Source organism: Leguminivora glycinivorella, chromosome 4 (genome assembly GCF_023078275.1).
Source record: "Leguminivora glycinivorella isolate SPB_JAAS2020 chromosome 4, LegGlyc_1.1, whole genome shotgun sequence".
Lineage (NCBI taxonomy): Eukaryota > Metazoa > Arthropoda > Insecta > Lepidoptera > Tortricidae > Leguminivora > Leguminivora glycinivorella.
Genome location: NC_062974.1, coordinates 9,032,719 through 9,053,923, shown reverse-complemented (window position 1 = coordinate 9,053,923; position 21,205 = coordinate 9,032,719). Strand labels below are relative to the sequence as shown.

The 21,205-nt window shown below is 40.3% G+C and overlaps 2 protein-coding genes across 2 annotated transcripts; one reads left to right on the top strand and one right to left on the bottom strand.

Annotated features, from left to right (window-relative positions):
- The first annotated feature begins 2,320 nt into the window (after nt 1-2,320).
- LOC125225664 (leucine-rich repeat-containing protein 26) lies at nt 2,321-4,583 on the top strand. Its single transcript, XM_048129480.1, has 3 exons — nt 2,321-2,638; nt 2,807-3,046; nt 3,224-4,583. Exons 1-3 carry the CDS (start codon nt 2,420-2,422, stop codon nt 4,010-4,012), a joined length of 1,248 nt encoding a protein of 415 aa, XP_047985437.1. The 5' UTR covers nt 2,321-2,419; the 3' UTR covers nt 4,013-4,583.
- A 1,404-nt stretch (nt 4,584-5,987) lies between these two features.
- LOC125225659 (tyrosine-protein kinase Shark) lies at nt 5,988-18,556 on the bottom strand. Its single transcript, XM_048129473.1, has 14 exons — nt 18,293-18,556; nt 17,667-17,763; nt 17,508-17,584; nt 16,900-17,108; nt 13,935-14,133; nt 13,048-13,188; nt 11,644-11,749; nt 10,988-11,220; nt 10,223-10,366; nt 9,493-9,802; nt 8,932-9,164; nt 8,429-8,628; nt 6,823-7,048; nt 5,988-6,514 (listed from the first exon to the last, which is right to left on the bottom strand). The coding sequence occupies exons 1-14, from the start codon at nt 18,326-18,328 to the stop codon at nt 6,308-6,310; spliced, it is 2,418 nt and encodes an 805-aa protein (XP_047985430.1). The 5' UTR covers nt 18,329-18,556; the 3' UTR covers nt 5,988-6,307.
- Between the last annotated feature and the right edge of the window lie 2,649 nt (nt 18,557-21,205).

Here is a 21,205-nt window from a genome sequence, read left to right as displayed (position 1 = left end):
GGTGCAGAGGTTATCGATCGCGGTCCAGCGCGGAAATGCAACTAGCGTCTTGGGAACCTTTGCACCTGGAATGACTCGTGGTGGGTTGTATGACTGATGATGCGGTAAAATGTGTTTGTTAAATATAATTTATTCTACCATTTTTAGTTTTAGGGTTATGTATTTAGGTTTTTAGATTTAATTAAGTTTTATTTTTAGGCTATATCTATTTGTACCTACCTATTTTCTGTAATAATTGTAAAACATTAATTTGACAATGCTAAAATAGGAGAATAAAATAACGTGATTCAAGTATTATTCCGATTTAAGTTTACAGTCACCATTGACTATATCGGAACAGCCCATGCGGATCGAGGGGGGGGGGGGTCTTGGGGGTCATGCCCCCCCCCCCCCCCCCCCCTGGAGTCTAGGATGGCCATACAAATAGACCACGTGACCCCCCCCTGAGGCCTGTCCCTTTACCACGTCCCCCCCCCTCCCGGGGCACAAAGCTGGATCCGCGCTTGGAACAGCCAAGGCGCTTACAAACAACTGAGCACGCATAATCTATTGTCAATGCGTTATAGGTGAAAAACTTAAGAAAGTCACCTGTTGTATGTGTGAGTGACGTGTTCGAATAGAGAACACATATTTAAAATTAGTAACACAAACAAAACAAACGCCTATTCGAACACGTCACTCACACATACAACAGGTGACTTTAAGTTTTTTCATCTATAAGGTGCTCTTACACGGGAAAGACAATTCCAACCAATTTACATAGCATTGCCGCGTTTGCTCCGTAGTTAGTTGGTGCGTATCGAACAAACGCGGCAATGGTACGTGAATTGCTGGCAATTTTGTTACCCGTGTAACAGCAATTAACACCTATGATCTACACTGGCACTGCTATTCAATATACACTGCGCGTCTCTCAGTCGTCCAGCCTACGGCCATCATACCATAGGGCCGTCAGTGACAGATACTTTCTACGGACGGAGGGCGTAAATTGAATCCTGGATGAAACGAAGGTGCACGTCTGTAATTGAAACCATGGTCGCGCGATAAATGATAGGTAAAACATCAGGCCGTTCTTATCGTACTGTTTGTAGGTGCGACAGTGACGGCCTGATGTTTTATCATTTTCCCCTCACTAGCTCGGAAACACGTGTTTTGTCCTTTAATACCAGCGGGTAAAAACGCATTTTATCCACTAGTGGGTAAAGTAATTTGACCTTGAATAACGTCAAATTAACTGCTTTAAAATTGATAAAAGTAGGTGAATCTAGTAATAAAGATGATTTACCACCTGTGGAACTACTGGAAGCAGTGTTAAATGCATTTTTTGCGTTGTAGTTTCCTCGCTATAGTGAGGGGAAAAGTTTTGTGTTACACTCGGGTGCAAATGTATTTTACTCCTCGTGTGTTGAAAAACTCGCAAGTTCAGGATTCTATTCTCGAACCACTCGCTTCGCTCGTGGTTCAACTATAGAATCCTTTCACTTGCTCGTTTTTCAATTCCACACTCGGCGTTAAAATACAACTTTGCCCCCTTGTATAACAAATAACTATAAAATTCATCCGTTTCCATAGTTTTATTTCATGAGTACCTAACTATCGCGGTAACCGAAGACAATATTAGTTTCTTACTGTTATGGGATCAGTTTCTAACCTTTACGCGATCAATACCCGCTGTGACTGCTCTCACTAAGCCTATGTTGAATGCTGTCTGATGATGAACTTTAGAATTTAGAGTTTATAGTACTGATATTTTATTTTTTGACGTAGTTTATCAGTAGCCTTAGCAATGTAATTTCCTTCTTCCTTCCCAACTGAGTATTAAGTACATATTTAGTAAATAATTATATTATAGTCATACCTACGTTATTTATTTTGTTTTAAAGTACATTCTAAGTTTTATTTTTTCAATATATTCTATTGTTTTATTCTGTGACAATTGACACCATAGATAAAAGTATGGGCGCGCCTTTTTATTATTAGTACTTTAAAGTAAAACAAATCAAAATAAACGCACAAACCTACTATGAATGCCTAGTAAGTAGCAGTCATTATTTTAAGCCCAATGGATTACACTAAGTTTACACTAATGTACTTTTATATTATTTTAGTAACGATAATCTCATGAACAATTATACTCATATTATGAAACAAGAATATATTTTCATTACAGATTCTATATGTTTATATTTTATCACCACACCTACCTACACGATCTAAGCACATCGAATCCATAAATGGAGCACGTTCAAAACAAAGATTGTCGCGTCGCTATCTTATCTCTTTATAACTCGATAACGTTGTTTTATCGCACATCATTGCTCCATTTTGTACGAAATCGTCCATGCGTCAGTATCGCTGCGAATTATCTCATAATGAAAACGATCTGTGCAAAAGAAACTATTTGGAAGAAATATAAAAAATGGCGTGGAAATGTGTAGTAGTGTCCATATTTTTGTGTGGCTATGTCTGTGGGCAGTTGTGCCCTAGGCAATGTGATTGTGATGTTTCTAACGGGCTTAATCGGGCGACATGTGAGGGGCAGAATATAATCAGTATGGAGGTGGGAGTGCCCAGTGGAGTGCAGGTCTATAGTCTGAGCCACAATGTGATAAGTGGATTGGAGAACTATTGCTTCAAGGTAAGCATTTAATGACAACATTCTTAATTTGAATTACTAACGATACATTGCCTGTAGTCTAAAATAATCAAAATATTTTAGTATTGCATGAGATAAGTCACTTTCTGCGTAATCGACTCATACAGCAAAAAATGTTACTAGTCATGATAATATATTGCACTATTCCAGGAAGCAGGTATCACTTCAATAGAAGTGCTAAACCTATCCTACAACCAACTGTCTTGGATCGGCATCCACGCGTTCGCGGGTTTAGACAAACTGGTGCACCTGGATTTGAGCAGCAACCGGCTGCGGGCGGTAGTCATGGACCTCTTCTTCGAGACCCCAGTGCTGGAAATGCTGGATTTGTCCGGAAATGTTTTTGAGGACCTGAAAAATCAGCCTTTGATCGACCACACTAAGTTGAAAGTAAGTCCACTTATCCGAAGTCAAATACTTATATCAATACGTTATAAAATACCGTAAGCATTTTCACTAGATGGCGCTCTTTGACCAGCTAAAATCCGCCCCAACTCTGGATTGACCAGTTATAAATCAATATTGTCTAACAAATCGTTTGATGTAATGCAAATAATTTTGTTACAGGTGTTAAATCTCAACAACTGCCGCATTAAATCGCTACCAGACAGACTATTCACCCGTTTACCAAACTTGCGTAAATTAGATTTGAGTGAAAACTACCTCATTTCACTCAACACGGAAGTCTTGAAACCACTACGGAAGCTAGAGAGGATAGAATTGCAGAACGACTATTGGAACTGCGACTCTAATTTCATGGCAGTAGAAGCTTGGATAACTTCACGTCACATCAGCTATACGAAGAAGTGCATCAGAAGATCGCCTAAAATGTTCGAGAAAATGATATCGGCAACCCCTGCCGAGCGGACAGATGTCGACGTAAGAGACGTCTGGAACATTACTTCTAAGAAAAACGAAACTCTACCTATTCTAAAACCAACGAGGCAACTGAGTTGGTACGAGAAAATAGACAAAGAGTTTTCGTCGTCGCAAGCGTTTATTATAGGACTGGAACTGGGGTTGGCGATCGGTATAGTGTGCACTTATGTTTGGTTACGCTCGCTATGCGGGTGTCGACGAGTGAATTGCACGCGACCTCAAACTAGGAGGCAAAGGCGAAGGGCGCAGAGGGTAGACGGTGATATGCGAACGAATTTATTGTGGAGCAGCGGCATTAATCCGGATTTGGAGACTCCTCCGTCGTACAGGAGGCAGTTGTCGCTGCCGGAGCGCAGCCCGCCGCTGCCGTACGGCGTGCCGGGCGCCCGCGAGCCGGTCCTCCACGCGGACGCCATCCGGGTGCCGCGCGGCGAAACTCCGCCGCCTCCGTATCATGAGTGCAGAATCAATATTTAAGTGCACTTGATATTATGTTATGACTCATACAGTGAAAACATGAAGTATCTTTTGTTGTGATATTGTGCAATTATTGTATACGCTTGTTACATGTGTACTGATTTTGATAAGTTTTTAATATATGTTGTCTTTATATGCAGTAGCAGATAAAAGACATTTAGATAATGATTGACTGGTAGAAAACCTAGAGTAGAGAATGTATTCTGACTTTAAAACTGTCAAGTCGGGGGTTGTGACTCAATGTCGTATAGCTATGTGAAATCGTATGATTCGAGCTCGTATCGCAGATGATCTGCTTACTAAAGCGAATATTATACGAGTTAATGCCGAACATAGGGTTTAGTCACACAGACCAATCAATTTGCACTTTTGTTGTCGTGCGTACGTACATCATCAGTTGACAAAACCCAGAAGTTACCGCAAAAAATGTGCGGTGGTAATTACTGTATGTAAAATAAAGTTTTGAACTTATGCATCATGATGATGTGTAAAGATTTTTTTCGTTTAATAATGTCGAGTGAGATTGTTGCTTAATGTATAGTCGGGTGTAAATAAAAGGCAATATACTTTATATTGTTTAATTTAATGTTTTATAAATACCATTATCACATTTCTTTTAAATATAAAATTGATATAATCTGTTATAATATAAAAACATATTCGCTAAGTCAGACTCATAGATATTGTTGAATTTAAAATAAACCCATTAGATCTAAACTGATATAATAATTTGGGTAACAAGATTTTTGTACATAAAATAACACAACCTCATGGCAAATTGTTGGATAATCACGAAAATATCTATGGCATTTCCATGGCAATATTAAATTAGTTAAACATAACGGAATGTATAGTTTGTATCCGGTTTCATTTTGTTGAAACAAAAAAGCTACAAGATTTCTACAACTACTGTACAACATAAAATCTATTTTGGTTCTAAAAGGAACATACACAGTTTTAAAAATGCAGGTCGTCATATACAAATACACTGTAATCGTAAAAAAATGTCAAAATAATAGTAAAATGCTATTTTGTCATATCAAAAGCAATCTTTTAAATTACGTTTTCATGGTATTCAGAGAACATACATACCAACAGTATTAAATTTAATACAAATTTAAATTTATAAACGAGAACATACATATAATTAGGCACATCATGGCATACTTCCATTTTGTCAATCATCCAATATCTTCTCTTATAGAAATACTTAATCTAGTCGTTGTATACGCATTTCAACATCGTAATACATTTAATTTTTTAGCCTAAATCATTTACTCAGTGCCAATTTCTGTACGACTAACGTGCAATCCAGAAAAAGCCTGCCTGTAGGTTACACTAAAATTTACATAATTTTTAATGGTTATTTTAATACGCATGTGTAAAACCAAGACAAACTTAAATATATAATCAATTTGATCATTACATATATTTATAAAAGCTAAGGTCACCATAATTTTATACTAAGAAACACATACTCATTCCATTATTCCACTACCCATACCATACACTTGAAACGCTCAGATCATTAAATTCACACAGCTAGCAAACCATCAATTATTATATATCTTCAGACGTATAACTACGTCACAAAGTACGCCGTCAGGCAAGGTAACAAAGCGAAATTTCAGATTAACTTTACTATATTTTACATGTCAGTGGATTTATTAGTCATGGTTAGTCTTGAATGCTGGGCGACAAAGGTGGAGGATGAAAGGAGAGTGCACGTAGCGGAAATGAGAATGTTGAGATGGATGTGTGGAGTGACCAGAATGGATCAGATCAGGAATGAGTATATTAGGGGAAGTTTGAAAGTTGCGTCTATAACGGAAAAGATGAGGAGTGGCAGGTTGGCCTGGTACGGTGATGAGGAGGGATGAGTGTCATATAGGCAAAAATAATGTTGGAGATGAATGTTGATGGATGGAGAGGGAGGGGTAAACCCAAACAACGATGGATGGATTGCGTGAAAGAGGACATGAGAAAGAGAGATGTGTGTTGAGATGACGAGAGATAGGGGAGAATGGAAGAGGAAGACATGTTGTACCAACATAACGTGGGATAAGGGTAGGAGGAAGAAGTCAGATTAAGTTATTTTTCCAGTTGTCAATATCAGTTTAAATCTCACTGAACCCGGCTTTTCATCCCGTCGCTTTTGCACTGACATTTAGCATAAATGCCTGGTCAAAGCCATAAGAGTTATGAGAAATATTTGCCAAACATTTCAGCTGCATCTCATCGACATAAAGAGCATAGGAGACGCAACGCCGTGTCAGGCAAATATTGAAGCGAATGCTAGACGTTTACTACGTCGTCGCTGTCTAGGGCCAGCTGGCTGATGTTCACGTAGTCGGGATGCTGGGAGAATACATCGACGAGCAGACCGAACGTGGGCCGGCGGTCGGGGTTGTACTCCCAGCAGTCGAGCATGACTTGGTAGATCTCGTCCGGGCACTCTTCGGGCCGTTCTAGACGTCCGCCACTTTCTACTATTTGTATCGCCTGTAAAAAATAGGTTGAAATGTTGAACCATAACATTGTCCGATCTCAGAAGTATTTAGTCGCTATTTAAAGCAAAATCTATGACATCTAAACGACAGTTGATAAAAATTGTGTTCCTATACAATTTTCTTCAAACAAGCTTTGTATTGAAATAACAACTTTAGTGACCCTCACACGGCAGAACATCTTCCACAGCGCGCTTGACGTAGTTGTAGGATTCTGGCGAGCATGTACCAATTGCCTACATTGTACACTCTATTCTTTTCGTTGGACTCTTTAGGGCCTAGAGTCTAGGCTGTGATACTAACCTCGGTACCCCTCATGTCTCCGTACGGCTGCTTGCCGTAAGAGAACATCTCCCATAGTGTGACGCCGTAACTCCAGACATCACTGGCGCTGCTGAAGGTGCCGTAGTTGTAGGACTCGGGCGCATACCACTTGATGGGCCACTTGCCGCCCTGGCTGGCTTTGTAGTACGAACTGTCCATGGACAGAGCTCGAGATAGACCGAAATCGCTAATTTTGGCTTGGTGTCTGAAAGAAAGTAGTTTATTTGTCATGAAATGATCCTTAGAAATTAATTTTATACACTGTACGGTCCACATACCGCTGATTGTCATGCAAGTTTTTATGAATTGATGACTTAGATAAGGTACAGCAGGGCATACTCGACTGGGGGACAATTGTAACTAATCCATTTTTTCCATTATTACACTATAATGTTGAGTTCTACATGTATCCACTGAACACGCCTACGATATATAACCGGTAGACATTCCATTTAATAATGCAAACATTGTAAAACATGGAAAAAATGGACCAGTTACATTTGCCCCCAGTTGAGAATTGCCCCGCTGTACCTTACTGAACGAATCATTAAATACCTACGGACGGTTTTCAATGAAACTCGTCATATAAGTATTTTTGAGTTTCAAAATGCTGACCTTGATCACTTTCCGTCACCGTTATTGGCTATTAGACGGTTGGAGGAACTGACAAGACTGCAGATTCTGAATCTGCAATCTTGAACTCGAAGTACTGGCACAGAATATATAATAGTACAAGTACAGAAGGCCCACTGCTTTGATGTTCAAGAAATGCCGCCTTTTTAAATGCCTACAAAATTCTAACAAAGAAACGAGCCGCACGTGCGCAGCGTCGGACGATAGGGTTGCCTATGGATTAAAAAGAATTAATACTCAGATAAAATGTTATACTATTAAGCCTTGGGTACTTTTTAGATACAGTATATACAGTATTTATATATTTTTGTTTGAGCCCCAACATCACAAGCCTTATTGAATTTTTCCGTGGGACTTAATCATTAGTAGATCTGTGTAAGTGACCGGCCACACCAGAGCGTCGCGTGTCTCGGGGCGCGCAACGGGCGTCCGCGCCACGCCGCTTCAGTGTAATTCAAAAAACGCCTCCTCAGTACATTTTGTATAGGAAAGACGTAAGACGCGCCCCAGGTGGCGTGGCGGCGGCGGGGCGCGCGCCGCGCCGCTTGGCGGCGCGCCTTACGTCCTTCCTATACAAAATGTACTGAGGAGACGCTTTTTGAATTACACTCAGGTGGCGTGGCGCGGACGCCCTTTGCGCGCCCCGAGACACGCGACGCATAAGTGGAAACGCTGCCTAAGATTGTCCTATTTTATCCATGATGTATATTTAACTAAGCATTATTAGCCATTCCACATGCAGACATCGCATATGAACCTTAAAAAAAACTCGCGACGTAAAGCAACAATAGAAAGTGTGAACGTGCGTTCCGTGAGAACGCGCGCCAACCCTGATTAGGCCGCGAACTCGCGGCCGCCGGCATGTACTTGTAGCGCGGCGATAGAATCGCAGAGTGAGCCGCCCCTGGTACTGGTGTACGAACTGGTATGCTGGATGTCAAATGTGTCGTACCTGGTGGCGAGCAGGATGTTCCTGGCGGCGAGGTCGCGGTGCACGAAGCGACGCCGCTCCAGGTAGCGCATGCCCGCCGCCACCTGGCACGCCCACAGCCGCAGCTCGTAGCCCGCCGACGCCTGCTCCGGCGACCGCACCAGGTATTCAAGTAGAGAGCCGAGCGGGACTAGCTCCTGGATCATGGCGAGTGGGGGACCCTGGAATACACATACGATTTATAATTTTCATCAGTGACTAATAAGGCGGTCTCACATAGGACGTGACGCTTTACGAGCGAGTTACGTTTCCAGTTTTTCATCGCAAACTTAATTTGTAAAAATCCGCTTACTGAAGCATTAGCATTGCAGTTTTTGGTCGTCCCAGCTATGGGTTTCGCGACGTAATTATATTTTGGGAATAAAGGAAACAAATATTAAAGGATCTTACACAAATTGACTAAACCCTACGGTAAGCTAAAGAAGACTCGTATTTTGTCGTGTGGATCTAAATGTTTAACTCACCAAAGACACTCCGATGAGTCGAACTATGCACCGATGCCGCAGCGTCATCATGGTCTTGGCCTCGGCCAGGAAGTCGTGCTGGTTGGAGTCGGTGTGCTGCACGTGCAGCGTCTTCACGGCCACGGGCGCGGCGGCGCGGCCGGGCGCGGCGGCGAGCGTGGCGCGCAGCACGGACCCGAACTCGCCCTCGCCGAGGGTCGCGCCTAGCGTCAGCTCGCTCATAGGAATGAAATCTGCAATTCAAATACAACTTAGCTGAATGTTTTCTTCACAAAGTCTAAAAACACCATTATTCTAGAGTTACTGAGACATTGTTTTTATATTCGAATACATTACATTTACACATGCACACATTAGTTGGTTGATAATAAATGGAATGAATTTTCAGAAACACACTTATGATACGCCTGCTATTTATAGATATAACCGTAAACGAGACTACCACTTGCACTAGTCGTGTTTTCGTTGAATATCCAATAATATTTTTTTGATATAAAATCTTTAGGACTTACGAGGCGATGAGGATGAAATCGGATAATCGACAGTACCTATTCAACTAACCTTGCAGTGTGGAAAGCTGGCCATCAGAATTAATTGATATCTCATTATAGTTCTCCCCGACGACAACGGCGCTGTTGTTAACGGGCACTTTATAGGTGTCGTTGTCATCCAGCGCCTCGTTGTTGTTGAGGCTGTCGTTGTTGAAGTCGGAGGAGAAGGACAGGTTCCTGGTGAGCAGCTCGAAGGCGTTGGGCGGGGAGCTCGGCTCGGAGAGCTGCTTGTTCAAGATGTCGTTTTTGACTAGGGATAACGTCTGGTTCATGGCTGCTCGACTGGGTGATGGTTTCTTGGTCCGTGGCATTGTTGAGAACTGGAAAAATATTAGGAGATTAGTTTTTGGACAACAGGTTGAATACAGTGACGATTATTGTTCTGTTCACATCCAGATTATCAGCTCTTTGTTAAGGTAATGCAATTCGTGGCCAGGTTTTTTACTTTGGGATGGTTGCATTGCACCAAACCGTCTGTCTCTGCTCGAATTAGCTATTTTTTAATTGTGGAACATAATCTAATTTACTGCATGAGTAACGTTTACCATGTAGTTAAGTGCTATCAAAAGATGTGATACCAGCGGACGTAGCACACTAGTAGGATAAACTTTATCGCATCGGTGCGTTCCTATCGCGCTTACAAATAGTGCGAAAAGGACTGTTTGACATTATATGTATCATTTATCACGCGACCATGCTTGCCTGCCAGCTGTATATTAGTACAGAATAAGAGTACTTACCTCGGGCAAGGGTGGCTTAGGCTTGGGCGGCACAGGCACGCGTAGGCGAGCAGGCAGTCCGTCGGGCACGGCGCTGTAGTGCTCCACTAGTCGCTCCACGCCTTCCAGGTATGGCCCGTCGTCGATGAATACCCAACCTGCCGCCTGCACAAGAAAAAACGTTTTGATCACCTTGAAGATTGCATAAAGCTAGTCAGAAATAAGTAAACTAACTATACTGCGTGCGCGATTCAAAATCGCTCTTGGCCTTCGAAGCAAGAGGACGCCACATGTCCCAATGTTATCCTAATGTCTACCAGTAATTGGCTAGGAGCTAGCACACATTTTTAATATTCCAGATCTCATATAGCTCCCAAGATGCGTGGAGCAAAAAACAAGATGCAGACTGCAAGGATATAAGCTGAGAGGTAAGCCGCGTTTAGCTCAGCATGTTAAGCCAGGTGGCGCTACTGTGTCGCTCGCTGTACCGCACTAAAAGCAGACCACCCCTAGTCTTGTACAAGTTGTACACCAAGTTGTATTACTAGCAAAATGGCATTGGATTGGGCATATATATCCTCAGAAAACCTGATACCCATTCAACCCGGCCCTGACCTGCAATATACCCCGGAAACTATACCGCCCTAAATTGACTTGGTGTCGGTCTATGGAGCCAAGAGCAGTCAGTCAAGATGTTAGAGATAGGGTGAAAGGAGGTTACCCACAAGCTGCCGAAGATCGGAGTCAATGGAGGAATATGATTGAAGAAGATGTTTAAATAGTTACCTCCTTCCTTATGATAAAGTGGTAAGGCGTGTTCTCGCTGAGCATGGTAAGCACACAGGTGGCGCTGCTGTGTCGCTCGCTGTAACGCACTAGGAACACGCCGTCCGTAGCTTTATCAACTATGTTGTTCTGCTTGCAGTACTGTTCTAACGTCTGAACGGCCTCGTCCCGGCTCAACGTGCCGTGATACCATTGACTTTTAGAGGTTTGCGGTGGATCGGGTTTGTAGTTTTCTGGAAATAAGTGAATTATTTATGAATGAAACTACCCTATGAATGAAGAATTGGGTGCGCAACTAACGTGTTAAGTTGCGGTCGGAGAAAATGGTCTGATGGAGAGAAAATGGCAATGATGATTATCAATTCATAATAGTATGTTCTAACACATACAAGTATACAAATCAGCCTTGAGGATTTAAGGAAAATTACTGTTATATTGTTTTACCTTCTGTCCGAAAAATGGCCGTTGGGCCGAACTAGCAAACATGCGGACAGTAAACGTCGATACTGACCCTACATTATCCCATAGTTTCATCCTCGACAAAATTAGGAAGGTCTGGCAGCTCTGAGCTCTTGGTCCATAAGCACGAATGGGAATAGGTATCTTCTCGACCCTTACTTATCATTCATCTCCTCACAACAAGAACGAGTACTTACTTAATAGCTGATAGCATTCGGTATGACCATGGTGCTTCGCCAGATCCGCGGGGGTTTCTTGCTGTAACGTCCTCGGGTTCGCGGGAGCTTTCAATTTTAGAAGGACCTGCAAACATTTCCTTTGGTTATAATACCAAAACTGGCACCTAAAGTGTTTGCCTAGTCAAATCAAAATCATATTATAATGCAACTAGGGAACAAATAAAATTATTTAATTGAATATTTTTTGATTTGTTCTTTTTTCAAGTAGTCACACTACCGTATATATAAATTATAAATTGAAATAGATATCGAAAGAAAAAACAACAGGCCCACTGGTGGCCGAGCCGGGAATCGAACCCGGGTCTTCAGCTTACGCGGCTAACGTCTTTACCACTAGACCACCCGCCCGCCGCGCGCGGGCCCACCAGTGGGCCTTGTCGTTTTTCCTTTCGTGTATGATATCTATTTGAATTTATAATTCATAATTATAATGGTTAATCAAGAAATTGCGAAACACAGTTTTGTAGCAAAACGCAGCCAAGTAAGACTAGACACTACTCAGTGTTGCTATACTTTTCGTTGAGTATGGTTGCCAATGCTCGACGGAATGCGAAGCGTTAGGGTCGGCAAAGTGCAATTGTAACACAATACTTAAGTAGCCTCTGGACTGGAGTTGCAGACGTCCTACGGAAACTGCTAAAATACGGCGCGCTAAATGGTAAAACAATATGACTGGGTCTAAATTTCACCAATAAGTTCCTTTTTTAGTCTTTGGTTTCATGGTGTAAAATAATTTATTCAAAAGTAACAGTAAACATTACTATCAAATAAGACTTCCAAACAATTTGTTGTTATGGAATGTGGCTTCCGGTGTTCAGACTACAATGTAATTTGTTGCCATTGTTGAATGAGAGTTTTGTTTTGGTCAGGTTGTGGTATTTCCGATACAACCTATTTTGGAAACATGTGCGTATTCAGATTATTTTAGGCATCGATAATTTACAATGTAAACGTACGACATAGTATCCAAATTGTGGATATTTCTAAACCCCGCCACTGGCACAAACAGTTCATTGAGAATAAATCATTGGGTCCTGTGAATAAGGGCATAACTGAAAATGACTCGGTGAAAAAGGGCACAAGTCCCACCTCGGACATGAGCCCTTTTTCACCGAGTCATTTTGAGTTATGCCCTTATTCACAGGACCCACTGAAATGTCCAGCTTACAAAACCAGCATTATGGTTTGGTACTAAGTAACTGGTACAAATCCGTTGTTTCTGTATCGATTAAACACCTTATGACTTTGGCACTTTCTCTGTGGACGCATACCTTCTGATGGTTAGCTTTGTCTTTTCTTATCAGCAACTGTGGATTGTTCTGACAAGTTTACTGCAATAACAAGACCGTTTTGTGGGCGTACCTTAATGCAGTCAATGTGTCCTCTCTGCGCGGCGTCGTGCAGAGGAACTTTGCCCGTCGGCGCGTGCCGCATTTGGTAGTTGGCATTGCCCTGCGTTATTAGCAGCTCTGCGGTGCTCGGCAAGTTGTTCTGGCACGTATACTGTAAAGAACATTTGAGGGTCACGGTACTTTTCTATGCGACTTGCCGTGCCTGAGCACTGCCAGTTTTTAAAAACACACGCTCCAGTATTTATTTTATTATGAGAATATAAATATAACCTTAATTTTCTTCTTTAGTTTTCTATTTAATAACACAATTCTCTCTGCAGAGGGAGACTTATTAGTAAGACTGATGAGATTAGGTACCAGGAAAAATGAAGCCTTTGTAGTACGATTTTCCTCGCGGAAATTAAGGAAATTTACTACGTGACGTGCCTACCCGACAATAATGAGAGCGGAAGACATTGTAGTGTACAAAAAACGTGACAAGAGTTTAATCTGATTCACGAAAGTGGTTCTGATTTTGTATAAACATTTTGGCCGATGTGGAGCACATATCCGATCGGCGACCAGATATCGCCTGGATTCTAGAAACTTACTTACTTCTTGTGTACGACTACGAGTATCCGAAGGAATTCCGATCATTCACAGTAGCCCCACTCTTCCCTGTCCCTTGTCCCGTCCGACTTTCGCAGCGATTTATACTGGTGTAAAAGTACTTTGTACCTTATAGCCCTAGTGTACCTACATAGGTACTCACATGTAACGGCGTGTATCCGAACGAGTCCCGCCCATTGACAGTGCCGCCAGTCTCTATGAGTTTCCTGAGTATCTGGTTCCGCCCGGTTTTCGTGGCTATATGTAAGACCACCTTGTGCCTTATATTATAGCATTAATGGTACTTACGTGTAACGGCGTGTATCCGAACGAGTCCCGCACATTGACTGTGGCCCCGCTCTCTATTAACTTCCCGAGTATCTTATCCCGTCCAGCTTTCGCGGCGATATGCACCGCCGTCTGCCCATCCTGGTTCTTGGCGTCGCGACTATGGTATCCGACTGCTAGCATCTGTGATACTATGTTGTAGTCACCGGCCTCCGTTGCTCTGATAAATAGAGATTATTTTATGTAATAAGTATACAATTTAAAAGTAAACTGTCGTTAGCGTTAGCTACATATTAACACACGCGCATTAAGAGTATGTTACAACATAAGACTACACACTGGTACCTGGAGTGTGGACTTTTAACCCTTTGAACGCCTATCGTATGCTGTGCATTATAGTGAATTTTGTCGGAAATCACAATGGTTCATATTCAGATGCGTCACATTTATGATTATTTCATTAAATCTATTTTCTATGTTTTTTTAACTATCAGTATCACCACAATATTTGATCGCAAATGTAAATATAGACGTTAATGGGACAAGTATTTAAGGAACTAGCTGCCGCACGTCAAAATCGAAGAGGAATTTAATTTGAATTGGTAAATTGGGTGTAGAAGGTCAACAACACAATTGAAAAAAAGAGTCCAAACTCTTGTGATACACTGTCTTTGTGAATGATATACTTTATTTAAATTCATGTGCCTAAATTAATTTGACATTGCATGCTGCATTGCTGTAAGTGATAACGGACAGTGGCCATTATATTATTAATCTGTAAGCGAAATCTCTAGAGCACAGTAAGATTCTAGAGAATTGTAGATACTTATAAAGTACTAGCTTTTGCCCGCGGCTTCGCTCGCGTTAGAAAAAGACAAAAAGTAGCGTATGTCACTCTCCATCTCTTCAACTATCTCCGCTTAAAAAATCACGTCAATTCGTCGCTCCGTTTTGCCGTGAAAGACGGACAAATAAACAGACACACACACTTTCCCATTTATGATATTAGTATGGATTAAATAAAATAGTTTGCTATTTATTCATTAATAGTAGAACAAACACTATTCCAATTACGTCAAATGTTTGTAGTAACAGATGGTAAAGACACACAACTCCATAACCAAACGACCCAAAAGCACGCAAAATCATTATATGAATCATTAACTCAAGTGAGTCACCATCTTCAAACACAGATGTATCTGGAGTGCTGATACTATAACATGTCAACAATCTCATCGCGGTTTGCGAGGTGTGAGTAATACGCGTATTCATAAAAATATAATAGAATGGCATTTGAGTCAATAATTAGCTGTTTGAGAATAAGAAATATTTATGTTAATTTAATCAGCGAAGCATTTATACCTACACATAACGTACGCACAAACATCTCTCTCTTAATTAAAAGAAATAAAATATGTATAGAGAAATGTAGATACGGTATTTTGGATTAATTAATATTTATTATTGTAGGTACTGGCTATTTGAAAAACCACCATTATACTACCATGTTAAAGTCCATTTTTGGAATAACCTGAATACACATGTTCATAATTTATCATAAGTAGAACGTCATATACCTAATGTAAATATGTATCAGCAAGAAATAGCAATAATAGAATTTACCTATTATTGCTAATACACGGCTACAGCATCAATATCATTACTGCGCATTATCATAATACATCACATTGTCAGCATTATTGAACAAGCTATTCAACAGCATTCACCACAGGAACACAGCAATAAACTTGTCACTTTTACATTGCATCAACCAATTGTGCAACATAAGTAAAAAGACTCAGAGCAATGACCTACTCAACCGACTTCAAGCAACTATTTCACACGACCATAATAAAAAACAAATTAAATCATGAAATAATTCTATAAATATAGCCTTGTGGAGTAATGAATTCAAATTGTTCTTAAGACATTGGTCATAGCAATTTGTTTCAAGAAGATGGAAGAAATTAAGGGCAATAACTGTGGCTCTCCAGTTAATGGAACTTCCTTCTTCACTATCATTCGAGTAAACTGTGGCATTGATATCACAGCATTCAATAATGGATAACATCATAACTTGAAAAGTTTCACGTGCTCTGCTTACCCGGTTTGGGAATACAGGTGTGAATTTATGTATATGTATCATAATAAAACCCAGTCTTAGTTGGCCAAATGTCATTTCTTCGACGCGAAACGTCACCGAAACGCCGCAGAAATGGAGTCTGGCTCTGTCGCGCCAATACGCAAGAGCGATAGAGATACTAGAGATAGATAGCTATGAAAGAGCATCGTGAGCGTTTGTGCATTCGGCTACACACACAGATATGAATTCATAAGGGAATTTATTTGTGTCATGAGCTGATGAGATTGAGGAGCATCGATGTTTGTTCCTACAAGAATTGTTTATTATTTTTTATCATCTCAGCAATCATCACAATAGACAATACAGACAGGATTATGTTGCTCACAAATTGCTTACCTAACAATTGTTAGTGTTTTCACTGGTACAACAATGTGAAAGGAATATGGCGTTATTCATAAACAACTTAACAAGTCTGAATTAGCTAATAATTGTTTGTCATATTAACTTATGTATTTGCTAGAAGGCATGTTATCAAAATTTGCCCTTTTTTTAACAGAGTCACACCATAAGGGCTCCTTTGGTATAGAGTCCTAAAAAGAGAGTTAGACATTCTCAACTGCTTGCTATAACATTAATTGGCACTGCTTATCACTAGCCAGGCCAGTCAAAGAAACGGCAGCAATGTAGAGTAATTTTACTCCCTTTTTTCATGTTGTCAAAAGTTTCTTGTGCTGTACAGAGAAAACCATCTTTAAAAAATCCAAATAGTTAACTTAATTTTTAGGTGGTCCACTATATTTAACCTTTCTATCTGAAAATCGCCTTTAAGCCTATTTGTCCTACTGCCATTGGCCCTATGGACCACATATTGAGTATGCAAAATTGTGGCAAAAGGCTGCTTACCTGTGTAAAAGATTGGTGGTCCCCTGGGTGCGTGACTCGTGAGGGGGAGGCTGCCCCTTACACACAACAGACAGCCGTGTGACAAGACCATTGGAGTCTCCTCGGTAGTGCTGTATGAGGGTGTCCAACCCATGCACTGTTGTGTGTTCTTCAATGGAAAAGAAAGCATCCTCACCATGCCTCCGAATTTGGTAATGCACTACTTCACCCTGAAATAAATTATAATTTAAGTTATGATACAAACTAATGCACACACCATTACATATGATTCGGGAGTCAAGCGTGGAGTTTTAAAACATAACCTTGCAACTCTCATAGTGTATTCGCAGACATGACTAAGTGTCCAAATACAATAAAATGAAAATTATAATAGGATTATTATACTCATATATTTAATTAGTCTTTAAAGATTTCATCTTTATTATATTATTATATGTTACAAATTTTTAGTAGCCCATGTGATAACTAGCTTTTCTGTGAGAATAAATACTATTCGACAATGGCATAACCGCATTAGAGAACTTTTTTCACGACCAAGTAATTTGAAACATTGCTTTGTTTGTTTACTTAAGTTGTTATATAGGTTATAAAACTTTCAGTACACTTACTTGGTGCAACACTGACAAGACATAGTCTCCTGGTGAAGTGTTGCTTTCACGAACCAAGAAAACACCATCTTCGCCCTCTGGAAACGCCAAATGTAAACAAGGAATCAGAATCTATTGTTACCATTTTGTATCAAAAAGTTAGTTTGAAACAACGCCTACCTTCTTTTAACAGCTTCTCGGCAGATTCTCGTGATATTTTCCCATGGAACCAGTCGACGTTATCCTCTCTGTTCATCCTCAAGAGGAAAGAGTTCGTCTGAAAAGTTAATTGGAAACTTGTTCAACAAGTTGCTGTTGCTGGACAATAACTTTTTCTTCCAACGCTTCACACGATAACAACAGTACGAGATTCATAGCTTGGCGACAGTCTTTCTATACACTTCATTTAGACTAATTAATCACACTTGTAACTTTATTTAATTATTTTTCTGTGCGTAATCATACGCTAAAGAATTTCGCCATTACAATAAAATTTAATTCTCTATTTCTTTCTAACACACAAACCACGCATTTGGATACTCTAACAAATACCGTAGACAACACTGATAAATCGTCATTATAGCGTGTGTCAGTGATTTCACCGTGTGGGAAAGAGAAGGATGATAACTACAGTACTTTTACATTTAATAGCGTAATACGTTACATGTCAGTTTAGAACTTTAGTCAAATCAGATACTGATAAGAAATTTGAATGACTCACTAAGTAATCAAATAATGATAAAAATAATTTAAGCAATAATTAAGCTGTAGATATCACAATACATGTCAAAATTCAAATAGCTTACCTTCAATAATATGAATGACGTCATAGTTGTTATCATGATATCCAACTATAAAAGCACACAAAAATATTTACAAGTAGTTTTAGAATTTGGGAGCCAAATATATTTTAATGTTTTTTTTTAATACACTCGCACATTTTTGTTGTTGTCACTTTATTTAGATCGAGAAACACAAATTTATTTATTAAAAGTGTTCGCGGTGAGCGGAATGCGTGTATAGCAAAGCAAGCAACCGGCAGACAGGCGCGGTATCCCCGACTCTGCCTTCCAGCGAATGACTCATAGCAAGGTCAATTCCGAGAAATGAATCACCAGCACGCTCAGTTCCACAATGGTATAAGTATTGCGCATTCCCCAGCACTAAAATCTACTACATAAACCATGCACAACATATTGTTGAGTACAGTTACAAGTAATTATGCTACAAATATGTTCGCTGATCGCTGGCTGTTTATATCAGTAACTATTTGTCTATTTTCATTATTTAGGTATCATTGTTATAGTAAAATCTATAGCTTTTTGTTGCACTATTTACCAAATGCCTGTCATACAAAGTGGTCCTTCGAACCGGATATATTAAGCTAAAAAAACTGTCGCAATATTTAAATACAAATTCTTTTCAGAGTCCCGTTGAGTTACAATGTAGGTACCTATAGGTTAGTTGGTTTTGTCCAGGCAAACTGGTCCCGTGGAAGTTTGTTTACCTCTTAGCGAATGGGATGTTTATTTACTTTCATTCGTCGAACCTTCTACCTCACAACAGTCACAACCTGTCCTGTCCTCAGAGAGAGGGCTAGAGACGACTCTCTTTATGTGATTATATAGATCTGTTATTGTTGCTTATCCATACTAATATTATAAATGGGAAAGTGTGTGTGTCTGTTTGTTTGTCCGTGTTTCACGGCAAAACGGAGCGACGAATTGACGTGATTTTTTAAGTGGAGATAGTTGAAGGGATGGAGAGTGACATAGACTACTTTTTGTCTCTTTCTAATGCGAGCGAAGCCGCGGGCAAAAGCTAGTACTTTATATTTTTCACGAAGTACTTAGTAGTTCTAATAGCCTAAAAACTATTAGGTAAGTATAATTATAAGACCTTTGAAATGTAGGTATCTACGTAGAGGAACTGAATGTTTTAGTTTAGACTAAAAAATAAACAAAACTATGTAAGTCCGGGTATACCTTTCAAAGACCTCCCTGTCTTTTTCCACACAACCATGTCGTTTGTATTTTCCCACCCGTCCGGATAAAATGCATCCAAGTCGTTGCACCATCACTATTTAATTACCTAATAGGTACTTATTTAATTATACAAACGTAGCTATAATGGGAATATCACATCCGACAGGTATACACAAAGACTCAGTCACACGCATAGCTAATATTCCGGCAAGTATGGTCGCGCGATTAATGATAAAAAATCAGGCCGTCCCTATTGCACTATTCGTAAGTGCGATAGGGACGGCCCGATGTTTTATAGTTTATCGCGCGACCATGATTGCCTGCGAAGTCTACACTTCAAGTGTAGGTCCTACCTACTAAATATTTAGCTCTCTTACATCACACTTAAGCCGACTGCATTACGACCTAAATAAATACCCCAGCGTTGCAATGAGTAAATATTTACTGCAGTGCACTTTTCCTGCACGCCACGAAACACGCTTCCAGGAAAAACACAGCCTTCGGCTTTGCTGGTCTGTTCCGATTGCTCAAAGAGTGCAGGCGATACTAACAAAATGTTAAAAGCCTATTTGCTTTCACCACGCGAGTCGAAGAGTACCTAGTCTTTGCTTTGCGCCGAAGAGAACCTGTCATCACCCAGTTAGTACTTAAGTAGTACTACTACTAGCTGGCAACGGCTTCGATTTTCTTCTCATCTGATACCAGCTTATCACTGCAAACTATGGTTACAAGTGAGAAAAAAGATCCCGTGATCAACCTTTGCCATTTACATTTCCATATCCATAGGTATTAGGTACCGTAAAATCCAACTCTTAGATGGTAGATTATGGGACCGAGGGGGTGATTAGGGGAGCAAGCTAAGGCCCCCATTGTCATTGATGCGTTTCTCCGGGAGCGATCTGGCGATGAGGTATGATGGGGTGATTAACTTAGATAAATATATATTCCCGAAAGATGTAAACAGGATCATTCGCTTGATGTAGACATGTAACGTATTATGTATAAGTCGAATATTCGGCATGTGGCACAGCGAAAGGAGCAAATTCGGGGCAAATGTTCAAATGAATGTTGAACAAAAGAAATGCTCACGCACGTCAGTTGCCACCTTAAGCTTGATACAAGCTGGAAAATATTGTCTTAACAATCTACTCTTTACGTCATTTCCTAATGAGTGTAAATTACTTTATTGAAATGTTAATGAATGTTGGTAACGACACACAGACTTTATTCACCTTTAAGTTATTTATTCTAAGACATTAGAACCCCGTGAATCACAGATAACCTACTACTTAGATAGTTTAGTGCAAAAGTGCAGATGGAGCGATTGTTAATTTTCCGTTATAGCAATCGCTGGTTATAGCAGTTAAGATTTTTGAGTAGAGTTCAAATGGCGTGACGCGTGACCCATACTTTGGGAAATGCTGTCCTTTTAGAAATGTTATAGAATCATGGGCTGTTATATTGACGGACTCAATATAAATTTTAAGGGGACTGCACGCCGACTGCTCAGTTTCTATCTATGCAAATTGCATTTGGTCCGGTTGTAGTCCGTCTGTATTCGGCACTAGACTGATTCTTTTAGTGGTTCAATTAAATTCTAGCGAACTTTCCAGTACCTAGACGTCTTTTTTTGAGCTAATAGCTATGTGCCGCGTGAAGCCTGAACGTGACTCAGTCGCTTTCTATACAGTTCCACACTTGCACTGAACGACAGACCTAAATAGACTTTCTTGG